The sequence below is a fragment of the Salmo salar genome, chromosome ssa29, assembly GCF_905237065.1.
Source record: "Salmo salar chromosome ssa29, Ssal_v3.1, whole genome shotgun sequence".
Taxonomy (NCBI): Eukaryota; Metazoa; Chordata; class Actinopteri; order Salmoniformes; family Salmonidae; genus Salmo; species Salmo salar.
Genome location: NC_059470.1, coordinates 34,048,676 through 34,070,497, shown reverse-complemented (window position 1 = coordinate 34,070,497; position 21,822 = coordinate 34,048,676). Strand labels below are relative to the sequence as shown.

The following is a 21,822-nucleotide window of genomic DNA, read 5'->3' as shown; positions in this document are numbered from 1 at the left end:
GAGATAGGCAGAGAAAGAGGTGAGGAGAGACAGGCAGAGAAAGAGGTGGAGGAGAGACAGGCAGAGAAAGAGGTGAGGAGAGACAGGCAGAGAAAGAGGTGGAGGAGAGACAGGCAGAGGAAGAGGTGGAGGAGCGACAGGTAGAGAAAGAGGTAGAGGAGAGACAGGCAGATAATGAGGTAGAGGAGAGACAGGCAGAGGAAGAGGTGGTGGAGAGACAGGCAGAGAACAAGGTGGTGGAGAGACAGGCAGAGAACGAGGTGGAGGAGAGACAGGCAGAGGAAGAGGTGGAGGAGAGACAGGTAGAGAACGAGGTAAAGGAGTGACAGGTAGAGAACGAGGTAAAGGAGTGACAGGCAGTGAAAGAGGTAGAGGAGAGACAGGCAGAGAAAGAGGTGGAGGAGAGACAGGTAGAGAACGAGGTAAAGGAGTGACAGGCAGAGAACGAGGTAGAGGAGAGACAGGCAGAGGAAGAGGTGGAGGAGAGACAGGTAGAGAAAGAGGTAGAGGAGAGACAGGCAGAGAAAGAGGTGGAGGAGAGAGAAGTGTTTATGCTGCTGCTCTCTGGTGGTGGCTAACCTGCACTGCAGGTAAAACACAGTAGAGTATGGGGTGGGTAGATGGATGGGGTCATTTTACAATGAAAACACACACACACCATTATATTCCATCAGTATAATTCCAAAATAAACATGTATAATAGAACACATCTCTTCTTTTACACATTTCATCATATCAAGACATTATCCAGATGACTTGCACATCAACAAAGAAAAAACATTAGTTATGCTGGAATATGAGCTGCCTAATAAAAGCATGATAATGCCATTGGGGTGGGAAACAGTTCAGATCAGCACAGAGGATAACACTTTAAACCTAACAGTTTCTCACTCCACTCATTCCTTATTACACTTCAAACCCTACTTTCCCTTGAGACGTACAGTGTAGTAAAAAAAAACTACATTTCCCAGCATTCCAAGGACCAGAGTCACATCATAATGCATTTTGTGTCACAATGACCAGCATCAACACACAGAAGAACCACAGGAAGACAGCAGGATTGTACTCATGAGTGCACACCATAGCAAAACGTTATGCAACTGAAAAAAACTAAAAGGAGCATTTCATATTGGAAAAGTTTAGGTAGTCCCATCCTGTTTCAGTTCAGATTTCTTCCGTTTTGTGCCTAATGAATACGACCCACGGGACAGGGGATACCTCTTCATTATAGTTATATACCCTGATCATTTAGTATGTTTTGTTGCCCAATATAATATTTATAATAATATATACATCACTTATGTACTTTATAATCATGTTATATTATATTATGGAGCATCTATGGATATGGCTGTGCCGTGTGTGTGTGTGTGTGTGTGTGTGTGTGTGTGTGTGTGTGTGTGTGTGTGTGTGTGTGTGTGTGTGTGTGTGTGTGTGTGTGTGTGTGTGTGTGTGTGTGTGTGTGTGTGTGTGTGTGTCTTGCCAGCCGCTCTCCTCCCAGTGGTTAACCACCTCCCAGACGTCACCACTTCAACAACCACCATATCAACACATTGAGGCGTTGATACGGCTGTCAATCAAGGTCAGGGAGATTTAGACATGGCGAAACAGGTTCTGGTGACAGTGCATTCTTCTCACATTAATCCCATTCTTCTCACATTATTCCCATTCTTCTCACATTAATCCCATTCTTCTAACATTAATCCCATTCTTCTCACATTAATCCCATTCTTCTCACATTAATCCCATTCTTCTCACATTAATCCCATTCTTCTCACATTAATCCCATTCTTCTCACATTAATCCCATTCTTCTCACATTAATCCCATTCTTCTCACATTAATCCCATTCTTCTCACATTAATCCCATTCTTCTCACATTAATCCCATTCTTCTCACATTAATCCCATTCTTCTCACATTATTCCCATTCTTCTAACATTAATCCCATTCTTCTAACATTAATCCCATTCTTCTCACATTAATCCCATTCTTCTCACATTATTCCCATTCTTCTCACATTAATCCCATTCTTCTCACATGAATCCCATTCTTCTCACATGAATCCCATTCTTCTCACATTAATCCCATTCTTCTAACATGAATCCTATTCTTCTAACATTATTCCCATTCTTCTAACATTAATCCCATTCTTTTAACATTAATCCCATTCTTTTAACATTATTCAAATTCTTCTCACATGAATCCTATTCTTCTGACATTATTCCTATTCTTCTCACATTAATCCCATTCTTCTCACATTAATCCCATTCTTCTCACATTAATCCCATTCTTCTCACATTAATCCCATTCTTCTCACATTAATCCCATTCTTCTCACATTAATCCCATTCTTCTCACATTAATCCCATTCTTCTCACATTATTCCCATTCTTCTAACATTAATCCCATTCTTCTAACATTAATCCCATTCTTCTCACATTAATCCCATTCTTCTAACATTAATCCCATTCTTCTAACATTAATCCCATTCTTCTAACATTATTCCAATTCTTCTCACATTAATCATATTCTTCTGACATTATTCCCATTCTTCTCACATTAATCCCATTCTTCTCACATTATTCCCATTCTTCTCACATTAATCCCATTCTTCTCACATGAATCCCATTCTTCTTACATGAATCCCATTCTTCTCACATTAATCCCATTCTTCTAACATGAATCCTATTCTTCTAACATTATTCCCATTCTTCTAACATTAATCCCATTCTTTTAACATTAATCCCATTCTTTTAACATTATTCAAATTCTTCTCACATGAATCCTATTCTTCTGACATTATTCCTATTCTTCTCACATTAATCCCATTCTTCTCACATTATTCCCATTCTTCTCACATTAATCCCATTCTTCTAACATTAATCCCATTCTTCTCACATTAATCCCATTCTTCTCACATTAATCCCATTCTTCTAACATTAATCCCATTCTTCTCACATTAATCCCATTCTTCTCACATTAATCCCATTCTTCTAACATTAATCCCATTCTTCTCACATTAATCCCATTCTTCTCACATTAATCCCATTCTTCTCACACTAATCCCATTCTTCTCACATTAATCCCATTCTTCTCACATTAATCCCATTCTTCTTACATTAATCCCATTCTTCTAACACTAATCCCATTCTTCTCACATTAATCCCATTCTTCTCACATTAATCCCATTCTTCTAACATTAATCCCATTCTTCTCACGTTAATCCCATTCTTCTAACATTAATCCCATTCTTCTCACGTTAATCCCATTCTTCTAACATTAATCCCATTCTTCTCACATTAATCCTATTCTTCTAACATGAATCCCATTCTTCTAACATTAATCCCATTCTTCTCACATTAATCCCATTCTTCTAACATTAATCCCATTCTTGTCTGTGGTAACTACTGCATGATATATTATACTGCCTGATCTGCCTGTCTGAGTGGGTATTTGAGCGTCTGTAAAGTTATTATTCCTTCAAATGTTGCTAAATCCCTCTCATTAGAGGATTAACAAGGAAAGAAGGCACTGCTTGGAATGTCTACTGGAAACCCGCTTCAGGGGAGAGGGTAGGAGGGGTAGAGAAAGAGAGAGGAGGGGGAGAGGGGAGGAGGGTTATAGAGAGAGAGTGAGAGGGAGAGAGAGAGAAATACGGAGAAAGAGAGAGAGGGAGAGAGAGAGAAATACAGAGAAAGAGAGTGCCCTCAAAGCTCATCACTAAGCTAAGGACCCTGGGACTAAACACCTGCCTCTGCAACTGGATCCTGGACTTCCTGACGGGCCGTCCCCAGTTGGTAAGGGTAGGCAGCAACACATCTGCCACATAATCCCTGTTCACCCACGACTGCATGGACAAGCACGACTCCAACACCATCATTAGGTTTGCTGATGACACAACAGTGGTAGGCCTGATCACCAACAACGATGAGACAGCCTATAGGGAGGAGGTCAGAGACCTGTCAGTGTGGTGCCAGGACAACAACCTCTCCCTCAATGTGTGCAAGACAAAGGAGCTGATTGTGGACAACAGGAAAAGGCGGGCCAAACAGGCCCCCATTCACATTGACGGGGTTGTAGTGGAGCGGGTCGAGAGTTTCAAGTTCCTTGTTGTCCACATCACCAACAAACTATCATGGTCCAAACACAGCAAGAATGCCGTGAGGAGAGCATGACAATGCTTTTACCCCCTCAAGAGACTGAAAAGATTTGGCATGGGTACCCAGGACCTCAAAAAGTTCTATAACTGCACCATCAAGAGCATCCTGACCGGTTATATCACTGCCTGGTATGGCAACTGCTTAGCATCTGAAGGTAAGGCGCTACTGAGGGTGGTTCGTACAGCCCAGTACATCACTGGGGCCAAGCTTCATGCCATCCGGGGTGCACACAGCAACAGCCCCGTACCCAGCCTGCTGTACAGCTGGAGAGATGAGAACATGGGGAGGCTAACAGCAAAGACAACCCAACACAGGGAGGTTTGTAGGGGAGAATGTGTGTGTGTGTGTTGTGTTCAGTTATTGTAATCTGTGGGGATGGGTTTGGGAGGTGTTTCATGACAGTGTTTCCAGCCGTGTGTGTGTGTGTGTGTGTGTGTGTGTGTGTGTGTGTGTGTGTGTGTGTGTGTGTGTGTGTGTGTGTGTGTGTGTGTGTGTGTGTGTGTGTGTGTGTGTGTGTGTGTGTGTGTGTGTGTGTGTGTGTGTGTGTGTGTGTGTGTGTGAATGGGGATGCCGCTGCATCAAGTCATCAATAATCACCAAGGTAAGTGGAACAGAGCGACACAGGCAAGGTCAGGACAGACGAAGCCCTGCGGTGTGGCAAATCCCTCCCTCCTCTCTCAGTCTCTTCTCTCGCTCTCTCTTTTCTCTTTCCCTTTAGACAGTCTTAGCTGTATCCTGAGTGGTGCGGATGGATGGATGGATGGATGGATGGATGGATGGATGGATGGATGGATGGATGAATGAATGGGCGACATTTAAGAGACAACCTGCAGTAGCTGAGTTAGGGGAGAGAGGTGGAAGTGAGGGAGAGAGGGATGGAGGGAAGTAGGGATCTGCGTTCTGGCAAAGGTCCTTCCCATGCTGACAGCCAAGCTGCTAGTCTGTTGATGTGGCAGACCAGAGAGAACCAGTCACTAGTCTGTTGAAGAGGCAGACCAGAGAGAACCAGTCACTATTCCATCTAGGAACCCTCTATCCTCCCAGGAGGATTCTGGGTCGTTATTGAGGCAACAGCCAATAGGAGGGTCAACCATAGAATGTCAAGTTCTCAGCTAGCAGTCAGATAAACCATAGAATGTCCAGTTCAGGCCTAACAGCCAACCGGTTCACTCTGTCGGTCTCTCAGTCTCTCTGTATTTTCCTTTTCTTTCATTTCATTGTGTTTTTCTCCATGACTCACTCCTCTCCTTCCTCCACATAGGTAGATGGAAACCAGCCCACCTGCGGAAAAAATAAGAAAGGCAATGAGAAATGAAAGGGGGAGTAGTGTGTATGGGGGTAATGGGTGTGTGGGTTTGTGTGGACTGTTGTTACAGATGCTTGCATCAGGTGAGCATTCATCCACCTGAGTGTTAGCATGTTAACCAGATAACCTGTACTATCCCACTCCAAAGAGAATCAGGCGTTACTAGATAGCACCAACCCATCTATCCCACTGTAAAGAGAATCAGGCGTTACTGTACGTTTGTGTGTTGTTTTGTATGTGAGTCTCTCTCCCTGACTCAACAGGAATATAACAGACAGGTGATTGACTGAAGAAACTGATTGTCGTGTGGGGGGGGGGGGGCACTCACCCTGCCGTTGACCTCTCCCCTCCACCAGCCATTGGCTCCTGACTTGGTATAGATCTTCACTACGTCTCCCTCCTGTAGAGACAGCTCTCTGGTGTCCCTGGAGCTGAAGTCATAGCGGGCTTTCGCCACACCAATCACCTTAGGGGTGAACACTGTGGAGAGAGAGAGAAGCAAGGGGGGGCAAAAAGAGAGAGAGAATTGGAAAGGGCACTAGAACAGTCTACAACAGCCCGGGCACTAGAAGTATGCATCACCCGGACTCACCCAACTAGAATCTGAAGTCAAATGTCTACTGTTTGCTGATGATCTGGTGCTTCTGTCACCAACCAAGGAGGGCCTGCAGCAGCACCTAGATCTTCTGCACAGATTCTGTCAGACCTGGGACCTGACAGTATATCTCAGTAAAACAAAAATAACAGTGTTCCAAAAAAGGTCCAGGTGCCAGGACCACGAATACAAATTCCATCTAGACACCGTTGCCCTAAAGCACACAAAAAACTATACATACCTTGGCCTAAACATCAGCGCCACAGGTAACTTCCACAAAGTTGTGAACGATCTGAGAGACAAGGCAAGAAGTGTCTTCTATGCCATCAAAAGGAACATAAAATTCAACATACTGTGCCAATTGGGATCTGGCTAAAAATACTTGAATCAGTTATAGAACCCATTGCCCTTTATGGTTGTGAGGTCTGGGGTCCGCTCACCAACCAAGTATTTGCAAAATGTGACAAACACCAAATTGAGACTGCATGCAAAATTCTGGTAAAATATCCTCTGTGTAAAACTTAAAACACCAAATAATGCATGCAGAGCAGAATTAGGCAGATACCCGCTAATTATCAAAATCCAGAAAAGAGCCGTTCAATTCTACAACCACCTTAAAGGAAGCGATTCCCAAACCTTCCATAACAAATCCATCACCTACAGAGAGATGAACCTGGAGAAGAGTCCCCTAAGCAAGCTGGTCCTGGGGCTCTGTTCACAAACACAAACAGACCCACAGAGCCTCAGGACAGCAACACAATTAGACCCAACCCAATCATGAGAAAACAAAAAGATAATTACTTGACACATTGGAAAGAATTAACAAAAAAACAGAGCAAACTAGAATTATATTTGGCCCTAAACAGAGAGTACACAGTGGCAGAATACCTGACCACTGTGACAGACCCAAACTTAAGGAAAGCTTTGACTATGTACAGACTCAGAGCATAGCTTTGCTATTGAGAAAGGCCACCATAGGCAGACCTGGCGCTCAAGAGAAGACCGGCTATGTGCTCACTCCCCACAAAATGAGGTGGAAACTGAGCTGAACCTTCTAACCTCCTGCCAAATGTATGACCATATTAGAGAGACATATTTCCCTCAGATTATACAGACCCATACACTCCCATATCTACTGGGTGAAATACCACAGTGTGCCATCACAGCAGCAAGATTTGTGACCTGTTGCCTCAAGAAAAGGGCAACCAGTGAAGAACAAACACCATTGTAAATACAACCAATATTTAATGTTTATTTATTTTCCCTTTTGTCCATAACATGACATTTGAAATGTCTTTATTCACCCTTCTCTCTCTCTCTCTACCCCTCTTTCTCGCTCACTCTCCCCCCTTTCTCTCTCTCTCTCCACCCATCTTTCTCTCTCCCCTTCCTCTCGGTCTCTCTACCTCTCTTTCTCTCTCCCCTTTCTGTCTCTCTCTCTCTCTGTCTGTCTATTTCTCTCTCTCTACCCCTGTCTCGCTCTCCCTCTCTCTCGCTCTGTCTATTTCTCTCTCTCTACTCCTCTCTCGCTCTCCCTCTCTCTCTCTATTTCTCTCTCTGTCTGTCTCTCTTTCTCTCACACACATGGATGTTATCCTCTCTTTCACTCCAGACAGTCTGAGGGAGATGTTGAGGCATGCATAATCACATCACTCCCTTTTCTCTCTTATCCCAGCCCCATTTAAAGGAATGATTTGTTCAAAGCTGGGGCACATCCCGTCCAAATGAAGTGTCTGTTTTGATTGTGGCCTGGATTGTGTCAACAGCATAATCCATACTAATACGGGTGGCTGGTTTAATTATAAACTAGACCATTTGAAAGGAGGAACATTTGAAGGTTCCTTCAATCTGTCTCTTCTTGGATGCTATGCCATCTTAAACTGACCATAGACTGTTATCTTCAACAAACCATAGACTGTATCTTATTGGATGATAAATTATCTTCTACAGACCACAGACTAGGTTATCTTTAACAGACCACAGACTATGTTATCTTTAACAGACCACAGACTAGGTTATCTTTAACAGACCATAGAATCTTTAACAGACCACAGACTAGGTTATCTTTAACAGACCACAGACTAGGTTATCTTTAACAGACCAAAGACTATGTTATCTTTAACAGACCATAGACTAGGTTATCTTTAACAGACCAAAGACTATGTTATCTTTAACAGACCATAGAATCTTTAACAGACCATAGACTATGTTATCTTTAACAGACCATAGAATCTTTAACAGACCATAGACTATGTTATCTTTAACAGACCATAGATTATGTTATGTTTAACAGACCATAGACTATGTTATCTTTAACAGACCAAAGACTATGTTATCTTTAACAGACCAAAGACTACTTTATCTTTAACAGATTATAGACTATAAAAAAAATTCCGCCCCTCCAGAAACCTCTTCCTTCAAGCCAAGGATCCAGATCCCGTTCTGCGTGTGTGTTAATTTAAGCACACTAACAGAGCTGCTGCTCACTCTCGCCCTCCCTTCATGTTTCGATCTTTACTCCTCTCTTCTGAACCCCTTATGATGTCTCTGCCTCATATTTCTGAACAGCTGGAAAAAAAACACCTGCAGCCTGAAGTTTGGACACACCGACTCATTCAAGGGTTTTTCTTTATTTGTACTATTTTCTACATTGTAGAATAATAGTGAAGACATCAAAACTATGAAATAACACATATGGAATCATGTAGTAACCAAAAAAGTTTTAAATCGAAATATATTTTAGATTCTTCAAAGTAGCCACCTTTTGCCTTGATGACATCTTTGCACACTCTTGGCATTCTCTCAACTAGTTTCATGAGGTAGTCAACTGGAATGCATTTCAATTAACAGGTGTGCCCCGTTAAAAGTTTATTTGTGGAATTTCCACAAGTGAAGGGAAGAGGTGAGAGGAGGAGAGCGCATAGATGCGAGAAGGAATACAACGTGGCTGCTATGAAAGTGATCTGTGTTTACGTGTGATCAGGGGTGTATTCATTCCGCCGATTCTGTTGTAAAACTTTTCTTAAACATAAGCAAACGGAACTAAACGGGGATAAACATACCTGGATTTGTCCAATTGAAACTCTAATTTGCAACAGTTAGACTAATGATTACACCCTAGATCAGCTAGATGCAGGCAAGAGTTTGCAAGGCGGTTTTGAATGTGTCACTGTCTGTCACCTCAAATTTTACTCTCAACATGTGTGCATCTACGTTGTAAACTTTCATTCATACGCTAGGTTGTAGTAACCTCATGATGGGTATAGGGATAATTGTAGTATCATGTAGTAGTCTTAACCTATCAATGTTACATTGAACTGGGTGAATGGAATATGAATGACTGTCATCCAATATGCTGTAATAGAAATAAGGACATGTCCCTCATCTTAAAAGGCACCGACCGCCACTGATGTAGACTATATATCCAAAAGTATATGGACAGCCCTTCAAATTAGTGGATTCGGCTATTTCAGCCACACCCGTTGCTGACAGGTGTATAAAATCGAGCACACAGCCATGCAATCTCCAAAACAAACATTGGCAGTAGAATGGCTTTACTGAAGAACTCAGTGACTTTCAATGTGGCACTGTCATAGGATGCCACCTTTCCAACAAGTCAGTTCGTCAAATTTCTGCCCTGCTAGACCTGCCCTGCTCAACTGTAAGTGATGTTATTGTGAAGTGGAAATGTCTAGGAGCAACAATGGCTGAGCCGCGAAGTCATAGGCCACACAAGATCACAGAACGGGACCGCCGAGTGCTGAAGCGTGTAACAAGTAAAAATCATCTCTCCTCGGTTGCAACACTCATTACCAAGTCCCAAACTGCCTCTGGAAGCAACGTCAGCACAATAACTGTTCGTCGGGAGCTTCATGAAATGGGTTTACATGGCTGAGCAGCCGCACACAAACCTAACATCACCATGTACAATGCCAAGCATTGGCTGGTGTGGTGTAAAGCTCGCCACCATTGGATTCTGGAGAAGTGGAAAAGCATTCTCTGGAGTGATTAATTACTTTTCATTATCTGGCAGTCTGAGGGATAAATCTGGGTTTGGCAGATGCCAGGAGAACGCTAACCGCCCGAATGCATAGTGCCAACTGTAAAGTTTGGTGGAGGAGGAATAATGGTCTGGGGCTGTTTTTCATGGTTCGGGCTAGGCCCCTTAGTTCCAGTGAAGGGAAATCTTAACGCTACAGCATACAATGACATTGTTGATAATTCTGTGCTTCCAACTTTGTGGCAACAGTTTGAGGCAGGTCCTTTCCTTTTTCAGCATGTACAAAGTTAGGTCCATACAGAAAGGGTTTGTTGAGATCGGTGCGGTAGAACTTGACTGGCCTGCACAGAACCCTGGACTCAACCCCACTGAACAACTTTGGGATGAATAGGAACGCCGACTGGAAGCCAAGCGTAATCACCCAACATCAGTGCCCGACATCACTAATGCTGAATGGAAGCAAGTCCCTGCAGCAATGTTCCAACATCTAGTGGAAAGCCTTTCCAGAAGAATGGAGGCTGTTATAGCAGCAAAGGGGGGACCAACCCCATATCGATGCCCATGATTTTGGGATGAGAAGTTCGATGAGCAGCTTTCCACATACTTTTGGTGATGTAGTCTATTTGTGTAAAACATGTAAATAGCTGCATGTAGCATACTCACCTCCTAAAAAAATAACATTAAATTGTGCTTATGATTACTAAGACAGGGAATGCAGTAGTTAGAACAGTTTTGTGTAAGTTTGTAGGCTACACAGACTATAATGCAAACGTCTAGCGACCCAAAGGTTGCGTGTTCGAATCTCATCATAAACAACTTTACAGTTTGAGCTAAATAGCAACATTTTAGCTACTTACTAATGTTTTGCTACTTTGCAACTACAGTAATTAGCATGTGAGCTAACCCTTCCCCTAACCCTAACCTTAACCCTTTAACCTAACTCCTTATCTTAACCCTAACCTTAACCCTAATCCCTAGCTAAAGTTAGCCAGCGGGCTAACATTAGAATTAGCCACCTAGCCAACGTTAGCCACAACAAATTGGAATTCATAACATCATATGTTTTCAAATTCGTAACATATTGTTATTTTTGCAAATTCATAACATACTGTATGATACAAATTGTAATTTGTAACATATCATACGAAATGGATGATGGACATCCACAAATGAATAAATACCATACGAAATGTAACATAGCATACTAATTGGAGCGTCTCGGATCTACGTAGAAAATATAACGAAATGCTCTGAGACAAAGTTGGCATGTGTGAGAGAGCGTGCCAGACAACCTCTGTCTGCCGCTGATGTGAAATACCTTGACTGAAATACCTGTCTGCCTGCCTGTCTGTGAGCTGCAGTCATGCACACAGTAAGATAACAAAGGAAAAAGACAGATATGGAGCTGGAGCTGGTTAGCTCTGCTCGGTACATGGCAGGTTTGGCCTGTAATACTACTGCTGTTGTGGAAAAATGCTTCACTGGCCTGACAGCTTAAATAGGCTGATTTGATTGGTCTGCAAAGCTGTCTGTCAGGGTCACTGGGGTGTGATATGATGACCCAGTTACGGTCAGTCTATTTGGCTCGCCTCATTGTCTTGTCACATGTCAACATCTTGATGCTAACACACACATATGAATAAACACTATGATTGCACACACACATACAGAGTGTAACAAATATGCACGCAGGCATGTACACAAACACACATATACCCACAGAGATGCATATACCCACATAGAACCCCTGACCCCCCTGCACACACACACACACACACACACACACACACACACACACACACACACACACACACACACACACACACACACACAAACATTTCCAGCAAGATGGAGGGAGCGAGGTGAGATGGAAGGCTGGGAGAGACGATGGAGGCAGTGATAACTGATCTGGGACTAGACTAGACTCACTACGCATGCTAAGTAGTCAGAGCCCCACAATGAAAAGAGTAGGAATAAGGAGACGTGGTACCTGACCAGAAAGGAGCAGAGGAGGGAGGAACAAAGCAGTAGCCCGCAGAAGTTACATAAGACAGCCCACAGAGCAATGAATCTATGGCAGGGGAGAGGAGAGGAGAGGAGAGGAGAGGAGAGGAGAGGAGAGGAGAGGAGAGGAGAGGAGAGGAGAGGAGAGGAGAGGAGAGGAGAGGAGAGGAGAGGAGAGGAGAGGAGAGGAGAGGAGAGGGAGAGAGGAGAGGAGAGGAGAGGAGAGGAGAGGAGAGGAGAGGAGAGGAGAGGAGAGGGGGAGGGGGGGAGTAGGTAGGGGGGAGAGGAGGGGAGTGAGCAGGTAGGGGAGAGGAGGGAGCAGGTAGGAGGGAGGGGAGGGGAGGGAGCAGGTTGGAGAGAGGAGGGGAGGGAGCAGGTAGATGAGATGAGAGGAGGGAGCAGGTAGGGGAGAGGGGGCAGTAGGTAGGGGGAGAGGAGGGGAGTGAGCAGGTAGGGGAGAGGAGGGAAAGGAGCAGGTAGGGGAGATGAGGTAGGAGGGAGGGGAGGGAGCAGGTTGGGGAGAGGAGGGGAGGGAGCAGGTTGGGGAGAGGAGGGGAGGGAGCAGGTAGGGTAGAGGAGAGGAGGGAGCAGGTAGGGGAGATGAGGTAGGAGGGAGGGGAGGGAGCAGGTTGGGGAGAGGAGGGGAGGGGAGGGAGCAGGTTGGGGAGAGGAGGGGAGGGAGCAGGTAGGGGAGAAGAGGTAGGAAGGAGGGGAGGGGAGGGAGCAGGTAGGGGAGAAGAGGTAGGAAGGAGGGGAGGGAGCAGGTAGGGGAGAAGAGGTAGGAAGGAGGGGAGGGAGCAGGTATGGGAGAGGAGAGTAAAGGGGAGGAGAGTAAAGCAGAGGAGGGAGAAGGAGAGAGCATGTTAAATCCCAACTCTAAATTAACCAGGCAGTAGAAGAGGCAGTAGAAGAGGCAGTAGAAGAGTGCAGATTGATAGATGAACAGAACCTCCGATCAGAAACCCAAACAACCACAACAATCTCACTGAGTTGGTGAAATTGTACATAATGGTCGCTCCTTAGAATGCCCTATTAGTCCACTTCCTATTTCTAGTCTATATTTTAAAAAACTCAGGGAGAGCACTGGAGTTGAAATCTTGATTAGAAAAAGTCCATTCCTTTTTAGAATGTAATGATTTATTGATTTATTGTTGATTAATTTAACATACACTCAATTCTTCAAATGCTGCTTCATATTTAATGAGCAACTGAATGGACGTTAATGGTATTGAAATGGAATTTACCCAACTGTCCTCCACTATGTCCAGACTGTTTCTTTGTGTATGTGTGCGTGTTTACCCCAAAGCCAATGTCACAGTAAGGACCTGCTATCTGCTTTGGCCCTCATCCTGGTACCATATGATGTCCCATCTGACAAGCAGTCACAGAGCTAATGGCTACTGCTATACAGCCCAGACCATATGTTCACCCTGCTCCCAGTCACAGAGCTAATGGCTACTGCTGTACGGCCCAGACAATATGTTCACCCTGCTCCCAGTCACAGAGCTAATGGCTACTGCTGTACGGCTCAACATAGAGAAACGTTTTATTAATGAGCCACCATTGACTATCCAGACTAACACACTGTCTACTGTGTGAGGCCAGAGTTATATGAACACACATACACAAACACATAAAACATACATACACCACCAACCAGAGTACCAGACTCCCTGTTCAACTCTTGTAAGCACATCCTCTAGAAATCTCCTACAGTACATCACACCAGCCAGGCAAGGCTAGGCCAAAACACTGCATGCCTCATAGACAGAATGAACCCCAACTGTGGTTGCCATGGCACTGTGAGGTAGCCTAGGCAAAGCGCTCTGTAAAGATATATTTCTTTAGGGGGGTTGGCTTTTGGTTTGATCACTGTATCTTGTGGTCTTGACTCTCAAGAGTTGCTGAATCATGATGAAAAGTATTTTGGCTTGAAAGCTAGGTAGCTGATTGGCTGTTTGGATTCAAATAATCTGTTTGGAACCATTACACCAAGGACTGTATGCTGTGTCCAGAGGAAGGTCAGGGACTGTCCAGGAGCCGTGGTATCACCCAGGTGGGTGCTACATTCCTGGCTACGGAGGACCAGTACCAGCGTCTCCAATGGAGTGACTGACTATTCAGAGAAGCAGGTGTGGTGGGCTGTTTCAGACTGTCTTTGTTTCTCATTGGCTGTCCCATCAATGCCCCCTCCACTGAACCTCCACTGCCTTTCCAAACCTCAACTTCTTCTCAAGCCAACTGAGACTTTAAATCTCCATCATTTACATTTTGGTTTGTTTGTTGTTGTTTTACTTTTTATGCGCTTTGAGATTCTTTGAAAAGCGACATACAAAGTTCAAAATTGTATTAAATATAATTAGATCTGTAGCCCAAGTTTGCCTAGTAAGTTAGATCTACTGTCTAAAATGCAACACATTTGACGTTTTAAAATGGCTTAGTCAAAGTTCAGGCCATTTATGCTTGAAAACCCACAAATGTCGTTGAGTTAAAGCAGTTCTGCATGCAGGAGTAGGCCAACATTCCTCCACAGCAACGTGAGAGACTGATCAACAACTACAGGAAGTGTTTGGTTGGAGTCATTGCAGCTAAAGGTGGCACAACCCGTTATTGAGTGTAAGATGGTAATTACTTTTTCACACAGGGGAATTGGGTGTTGCATAACTTTGTTAATTAAATAAATTAAATGCATATCAATTGTTTTTGTTATTTGTAAACTCAGGTTCCCTTTATCTAATATTAGGTTTTGGTTGAAGATCTGATAACATTCAGTATAAAATATATGTAAAAATAGAGATTATCAGAATGGGGTCAAATACTTTTTTACGACACTGTATATATTTAAGCATTAAGGCACGAGGGGATGTTGGCCAGATGGTATATTGGCCATATACCACAAACCCCAGAGGTACCTTATTGCTATTATAAACTGCTTACCAACGTAATTAGAACATTAAAAATAACAGTTTTTTCATACCTGTGGTATACGGTCTCACCTCGGCCACGCTCAAGGTCCTAAACGATATCATATAACCGCCATCGATAAGAGACATTACTGTGCAGCCGTATTCATCGACCTGGCCAAGGCTTTCGACTCTGTCAATCACCACATTCTTATTGGCAGACTCAACAGCCTTGGTTTCTCAAATGACTGCCTCGCCTGGTTCACCAACTACTTCTCAGACAGAGTTCAGTGTGTCAAATCGGAGGGCCTGTTTTCCGGACCTCTGGCAGTCTCTAGGGGGGGGGGGGGCACAGGGTTCCATCCTCGGGCTGACTCTCTGTATACATCAATGATGTCGCTCTTGCTGGTGATTCTCTGATTCACCTCTACGCAGACGACACCATTCTGTATAACTCTGGCCCTTCTTTGGACACTGTGTTAACCCAACCTCCAGACGAGCTTCAATGCCATACAACTCTCCTTCCGTGGCCTCCAACTGCTCTTAAATGCAAGTAAAACTAAATGCATGCTCTTCAACCGATCACTGCCCGCACCTGCCCACCCGTTCAGCATCACTACTCTGGACGGTTCTGACTTAGAATATGTGGACAACTACAAATACCTAGGTGTCTGGCTAGACTGTAAACTCTCCTTCCAGACTCACATTAAGCATCTCCAATCCAAAATTAAATCTAGAATCGGCTTCCTATTTCGCAACAAAGCCTCCTTCACTCATGCTGCCAAACATACCCTCGTAAAACTGACTATCCTACCGATCCTTGACTTCGGCGATGTCATTTACAAAATAGCCTCCAACACTCTACTCAGCAAATTGGATGCAGTCTATCACAGTGCCATCCGTTTTGTCACCAAAGTCCCATATACTACCCACCACTGCGACCTGTATGCTCTCGTTGGCTGGCCTTCGCTTCATACTCGTCGCCAAACCCACTGGCTCCAGGTCATCTATAAGTCTTTGCTAGCTAAAGCCCGGATCTCAGTTCACTGATCACTATAGAAGCACCCACCCGTAGCACGCGCTCCAGCAGGTATATTTCACTGGTCACCCCCAAAGCTAATTCCTCCTTCTGCCGCCTTTCCTTCCAGTTCTCTGCTGCCAATGACTGGAACGAACTGCAAAAATCACTGAAGCTGGAGATTCATATCTCCCTCACTAGCTTTAAGCACCAGCTGTCACAGCAGCTCACAGATCACTGCACCTGTACATAGCCCATCTGTAAATAGCCCATCCAACTACCTCATCCCCATACTGTTATTTATTTTATTTATTTTGCTCCTTTGCACTCCAGTATCTCTACTTGCACACTCATCTTCTGCACATCTATCACTCCAGTGTTGAAATGCTATATTGTAATTATTTTGCCACTACGGCCTATTTATTGCCTTTCCTCCCTTATCTTACCTCATTTGCAGACACTGTATATAGACTTTTTCTTTTGTATTATTGACTGTATGTTTGTTTATTCCATGTGTAACTCTGTGTTGTTGTTTGTGTCGCACTGCTTTGCTTTATTCTTGGCCAGGTCGCAGTTGTAAATGAGAACTTGTTCTCAACTAGCCAACCTAGTTAAATAAAGGTGAAATAAAAATGTAAAAAAATATATCACGGCTTTCAGCCAATCAGCATTCAGGGCTCCAACCACCCAGTTTATAAATATATATATAACCCTGGCTAGTTACTAATGAGGAGAACCTGGATTCACATGAACCTAGTCAACCTGTGGTATCAAGGGGAGGAAGATCAGAGGAGAAATCTGATGAGCATTTTAATATCTCTCTACTCTGTCGGATATATGTTTCCATATGACCCCATACTGTTTTCTCCAAGGAGCTAACTACCACTAGGCGCCCTGTGCTCTTCACAGATGAAAGCAAGTTCACACTGAGCACGTGACAGACGTGACAGAGTCTGGAGACGCCGTGGAGAACGTTCTGCTGCCTGCAACATCCTCCAGCATGACCGGTTTGGCGGTGGGTCAGTCATGGTGTGGGGTGGCATTTCTTTGTGTGCTCGCCAGAGGTAGCCTGACTGCCATTAGGTACCGAGATGAGATCCTCAGACCCCTTGTGAGACCATATGCTGATGCGGTTGGCCCTGGGTTCCTCCTAATGCAAGACAATTCTAGACCTCATGTGGCTGGAGTGTGTCAGCAGTTCCTGCAAGAGGAAGGCATTGATGCTATGGACTGGCCCGCCCGTTCCCCAGACCTGAATCCAATTGAGCACATCTGGGACATCATGTCTCGCTCCATCCACCAACGCCACCTTGCACCACAGACTGTCCAGGAGTTGGCGGATGCTTTAGTCCAGGTCTGGGAGGAGATCCCTCAGGAGACCATCCGCCACCTCATCAGGAGCATGCCCAGGCATTGTAGGGAGGTCATACAGGCACGTGGAGGCCACACACACTACTGAGCCTAATTTTGACTTGTTTTAAGGACATTACATCAAAGTTGGATCAGCCTGTAGTGTGGTTTTCCACTTTAATTTTAAGTGTGACTCCAAATCCAGACCTCCATGGGTTGATAAATTGGATTTCCATTGATTATTTTTGTGTGATTTTGTTGTCAGCACATTCAACTATGTAAAGAAAAAAAGTATTTAATAAGATTATTTCTTTCATTCAGATCTAGGATGTGTTGTTTAAGTGTTCCCTTTATTTTTTTGAGCAGTATATATATACACACAGTGAAAAAATACATTGGGGAGGAACAAAATATACTTTCAAATCCAAATCAAAATGGTGTATGAATGATAATAGACCTACATTCATATCGTTTATTGACTGTCCAGCTCACTAATATTCACTACACAGTCAGGGAGCATCAAAAATGCATTTTTTTTTGTGTGTGAACATTTTGACGGCAAGGAAATATAACACATTTGTTGAAGACCAAATGCTTTTGACATCCCTGCTCTAGAGGGTTGATTATGTTGTAAAAGTAGCAACCAAGAGGGATTCTTCTCAGATATGTAGATATGCATACAGAGTCAGGTCCAAAATGGAAGATAACCAGGCATTAGCATTTCAGCCATGCATTAGCATTTTTGCCAGGCATTAGCATTTTAGCCAGGCATTAGCATTTTAGCCAGGCTTTAGCATTTCAGCCAGGCATTAGCATTTCAGCTATACCACATTTGTATTTAAAAAAAAAACTGAAATGATTGATTAAGTGTACCTTCATGTGTGTAATATATTACTGTTCTCAGATGTTTTATTCATACAAAATAAGTGCTATCTAGAACTTAAAGGGGTTCTTCAGGTGTCCCCTTAGGAAAACCCTTTGTTAGTTCCATGTAGAACCTTTTCCACAGAGGGCTTTACATGGAGCCCAAAATGGTTCTACCTCGAAACAAAACGTTTTTTTTTTTACCTGTTTTGGAGAAGAAAAACTTCAAATGAACAGCAAAAAAAAAAAAATGTTATTTACAAGTGAAAAGGGGAGCTGAATTCTGTGAGCTGGGACGTTAGACAGGAGGAGAGAGAAGGAGAGAGGAGAGAGGAGGAGAGAGGTTTGAATTCAATTCTTTCAGTGAGGGACTTGTTTTTCCTCCTCCTTCCTCTCTCCATTTTGTCTGTCTGTCTGTTTGTCTGTCTGTATGTCTGTTTGTGTTTGTTTTTAGGCCGAATTTGAGAGACAACTAAATGCAAACAGAGCTGACTGGCAGCAGCTTCTGCCTGACTGACTGACTGACTGTATTCATCAGAGTGAGACTGGCAGCAGCTTCTGACTGACTGACTGTATTTATCAGAGTGAGACTGGCAGCAGCTTCTGACTGACTGACTGACTGACTGACTGTATTCATCAGAGTGAGACTGGCAGCAGCTTCTGACTGACTGTATTCATCAGCCTTTCCTTTCTGTGTTTATATCCCCACTTGCAAAACAACCTTCAGCGAATCCTGGGAGATTTTCTTGCGCTTTTCACACGGTGACATATGGTGCTACAATGAAATCTCAACTCCACACTGGTTGAGGCACCAGTGCCGCAGGTGTACTACCGGCATCGGCACTGCGTTTAACCCCTTCCTCACCACTGGGATCCAGGATCCAACATGCCTCTTCTCCTCTGTCTCTGCTGTCTTTTATCCATGTTGTAACAGCAGCACAGGACTATACAGTATTCATGGTGTAACAGCAGTACAGGACTATACAGTATTCATGGTGTAACAGCAGTACAGGACTATACAGTATTCATGGTGTAACAGCAGTACAGGACTATACAGTATTCATGGTGTAACAGCAGTACAGGACTATACAGTATTCATGGTGTAACAGCAGTACATGACTATACAGTATTCATGGTGTAACAGCAGTACATGACTATACAGTATTCATTATGTACACTAACTCGGTGCAAGACAGTTACACACACTTTATCCAAGACATGAACAAGCTATTTTAGCCAAAGCAACACTATTCTAAAAAAAAAGTTGCTGTTAATAACACATTTTCATGTCATCTAGACCTGTCATCAAGACCGTCTAGACCTGTCATCTAGACCTGTCATCTAGACCTGTCATCTAGACCTGTCATCTAGACCATCGAGACCTGTCATCTAGACCTGTCATCTAGACCTGTCATCTAGACCTGTCATCTAGACCATCGAGACCTGTCATCAAGACCTGTCATCTAGATCTGTCATCTAGACCTGTCATCTAGACCATGTAGACCTGTCATCTCGACCATCTAGACCTGTCATCTAGACCATTTAGACCTGTCATCTAGACCTGTCATCTAGACCTGTCATCTAGACCATGTAGACCTGTCATCTCGACCATCTAGACCTGTCATCTAGATCATTTAGACCTGTCATCTAGACCTGTCATCTAGACCATGTAGACCTGTCATCTCGACCATCTAGACCTGTCATCTAGACCATTTAGACCTGTCATCTAGACCTGTCATCTAGACCATGTAGACCTGTCATCGAGACCTGTCATCTAGACCATCTAGACCTGTCATCTAGACCTGTCATTGAGACCTGTCATCTAGACCTGTCATCTAGACCATGTAGACCTGTCATCTAGACCATCGAGACCTGTCATCAAGACCGTCTAGACCTGTCATCTAGACCTGCCATTTAGACCATCTAGACCTGTCATCTAGACCTGTCATCAATACCTGTCATTTAGACCATCTAGGCCTGTCACCTAGACCTGTCATTTAAACCTGCCATTTAGACCATCTAGACCTGTCACCTAGACCATCTAGATCTGTCATCTAGACCTGTCATCTAGACCATCTAGACCTGTCATCTAGACCGTCTAGACCTGTCATCTAGACCTGTCATCAATACCTGTCATTTAGACCATCTAGGCCTGTCATCTAGACCTGTCATCTAGACCTGTCATCTAGACCATCTAGACCTGTCATCTAGACCATCTAGACCTGTCATCTAGATCGTCTAGACCTGTCATCTAGACGTGTCATCTAGACCATCTAGATCTGTCATCTAGACCTGTCATCTAGACCGTCTAGACCTGTCATCTAGACCATGTAGACATGTCATCAAGACCATTTAGACCTGTCATCTAGACCTGTCATCTAGACCTTTTAGACCTGTCATCTAGACCATTTAGACCTGTCATCTAGACCTGTCATCTAGACCATTTAGACCTGTCATCTAGACCATGTCATCTAGACCTGTCATCTAGACCATTTCGAACATCTAGACCTGTCATCTAGACCATTTAGACCATCTAGACCTGTCATCTAGACCTGTCATCTAGACCATTTAAACCTGTCATCTAGACCTGTCATCTAGACCTCGTAGACCTGTCATCGAGACCTGTCATCTAGACCTTGTAGACCTGTCATCGAGACCTGTCATCTAGACTAGAGGTCGACAAATTATTCAGAATGGCCGATTAATTAGGGCCTGTTTCAAGTTTTCATAACAATCGGTAATTGGCATTTTTGGACACCGATTATGGCCGATTACATTACACTCCACAAGGAGACTGCGTGGCAGGCTGACTACCTGTTATGCGAGTGCAGCAAGGAGCCAAGGTAAGGTGCTAGCTAGCATTACACTTATCTTATAAAAAACAATCAATCTTAACATAATCACAAGTTAACTACACATGGTTGATGATATTACTAGTTTATCTAGCTTGTCCTGCGTTGCATATAATCGATGCGGTGCCTGTTAATTTATCATTGAATCACAGCCTACTTCGCCAAATGGGTGATTTAACAAGCGCATTCGCGAAAAAAGTACCTAACCATCAACATCCATGCCTTTCTTAAAATCAATACACAAGTCTATATTTTTAAACCTGCATATTTAGTTAATATTGCCTGCTAAGATGATTTTCTTTTAACTAGGGAAATTGTGTCACTTCTCTTGCGTTCTGTGCAACAGAGTCAGGGTATATGCAGCAGTTTGGGCCACCTGGCTCATTGCGAACTGTGTGAAGACCATTTCTTCCTAACAAAGACCGCCAACTTCGCCAAACGGGATGATTTAACAAAAGCACATTTGTGAAAAAAGCACAATCGTTGCACGAATGTACCTAACCAATGCCTTTCTTAAAATCAATACACAGAAGTATTTATTTTTAAACTTGCATATTTAGTTAAAAGAAATTCATGTTAGCAGGCAATACTAACTAGGAAAATTGTGTCACTTCTCTTGCGTTCATTGCACGCAGAGTCAGGGTATATGCAATTGTTTGGGCCGCCTGGCTCGTTGCGAACTAATTTTCCAGAATTTTACGTAATTATGACATAACATTGAAGGTTGTGCAATGTAACAGCAATATTTAGACTTATGGATGCCACCCGTT

General features: G+C 43.6%; 1 protein-coding gene across 1 annotated transcript in view; it reads right to left on the bottom strand.

Moving 5' to 3' along the window:
- Positions 1-4,573: 4,573 nt before the first annotated feature.
- LOC100286462 (guanine nucleotide exchange factor VAV3) overlaps positions 4,574-21,822 on the bottom strand; it is a 174,144-nt gene continuing 156,895 nt past the window's right edge. The window contains exons 26-27 of the mRNA XM_045710531.1: positions 5,795-5,946; positions 4,574-5,441 (exon numbers count right to left, since the gene is read on the bottom strand). Coding sequence (XP_045566487.1) covers positions 5,397-5,441; positions 5,795-5,946 — 197 coding nt within the window. The 3' untranslated portion in view covers positions 4,574-5,396. The remainder of the gene's footprint in view (positions 5,442-5,794; positions 5,947-21,822) is intronic.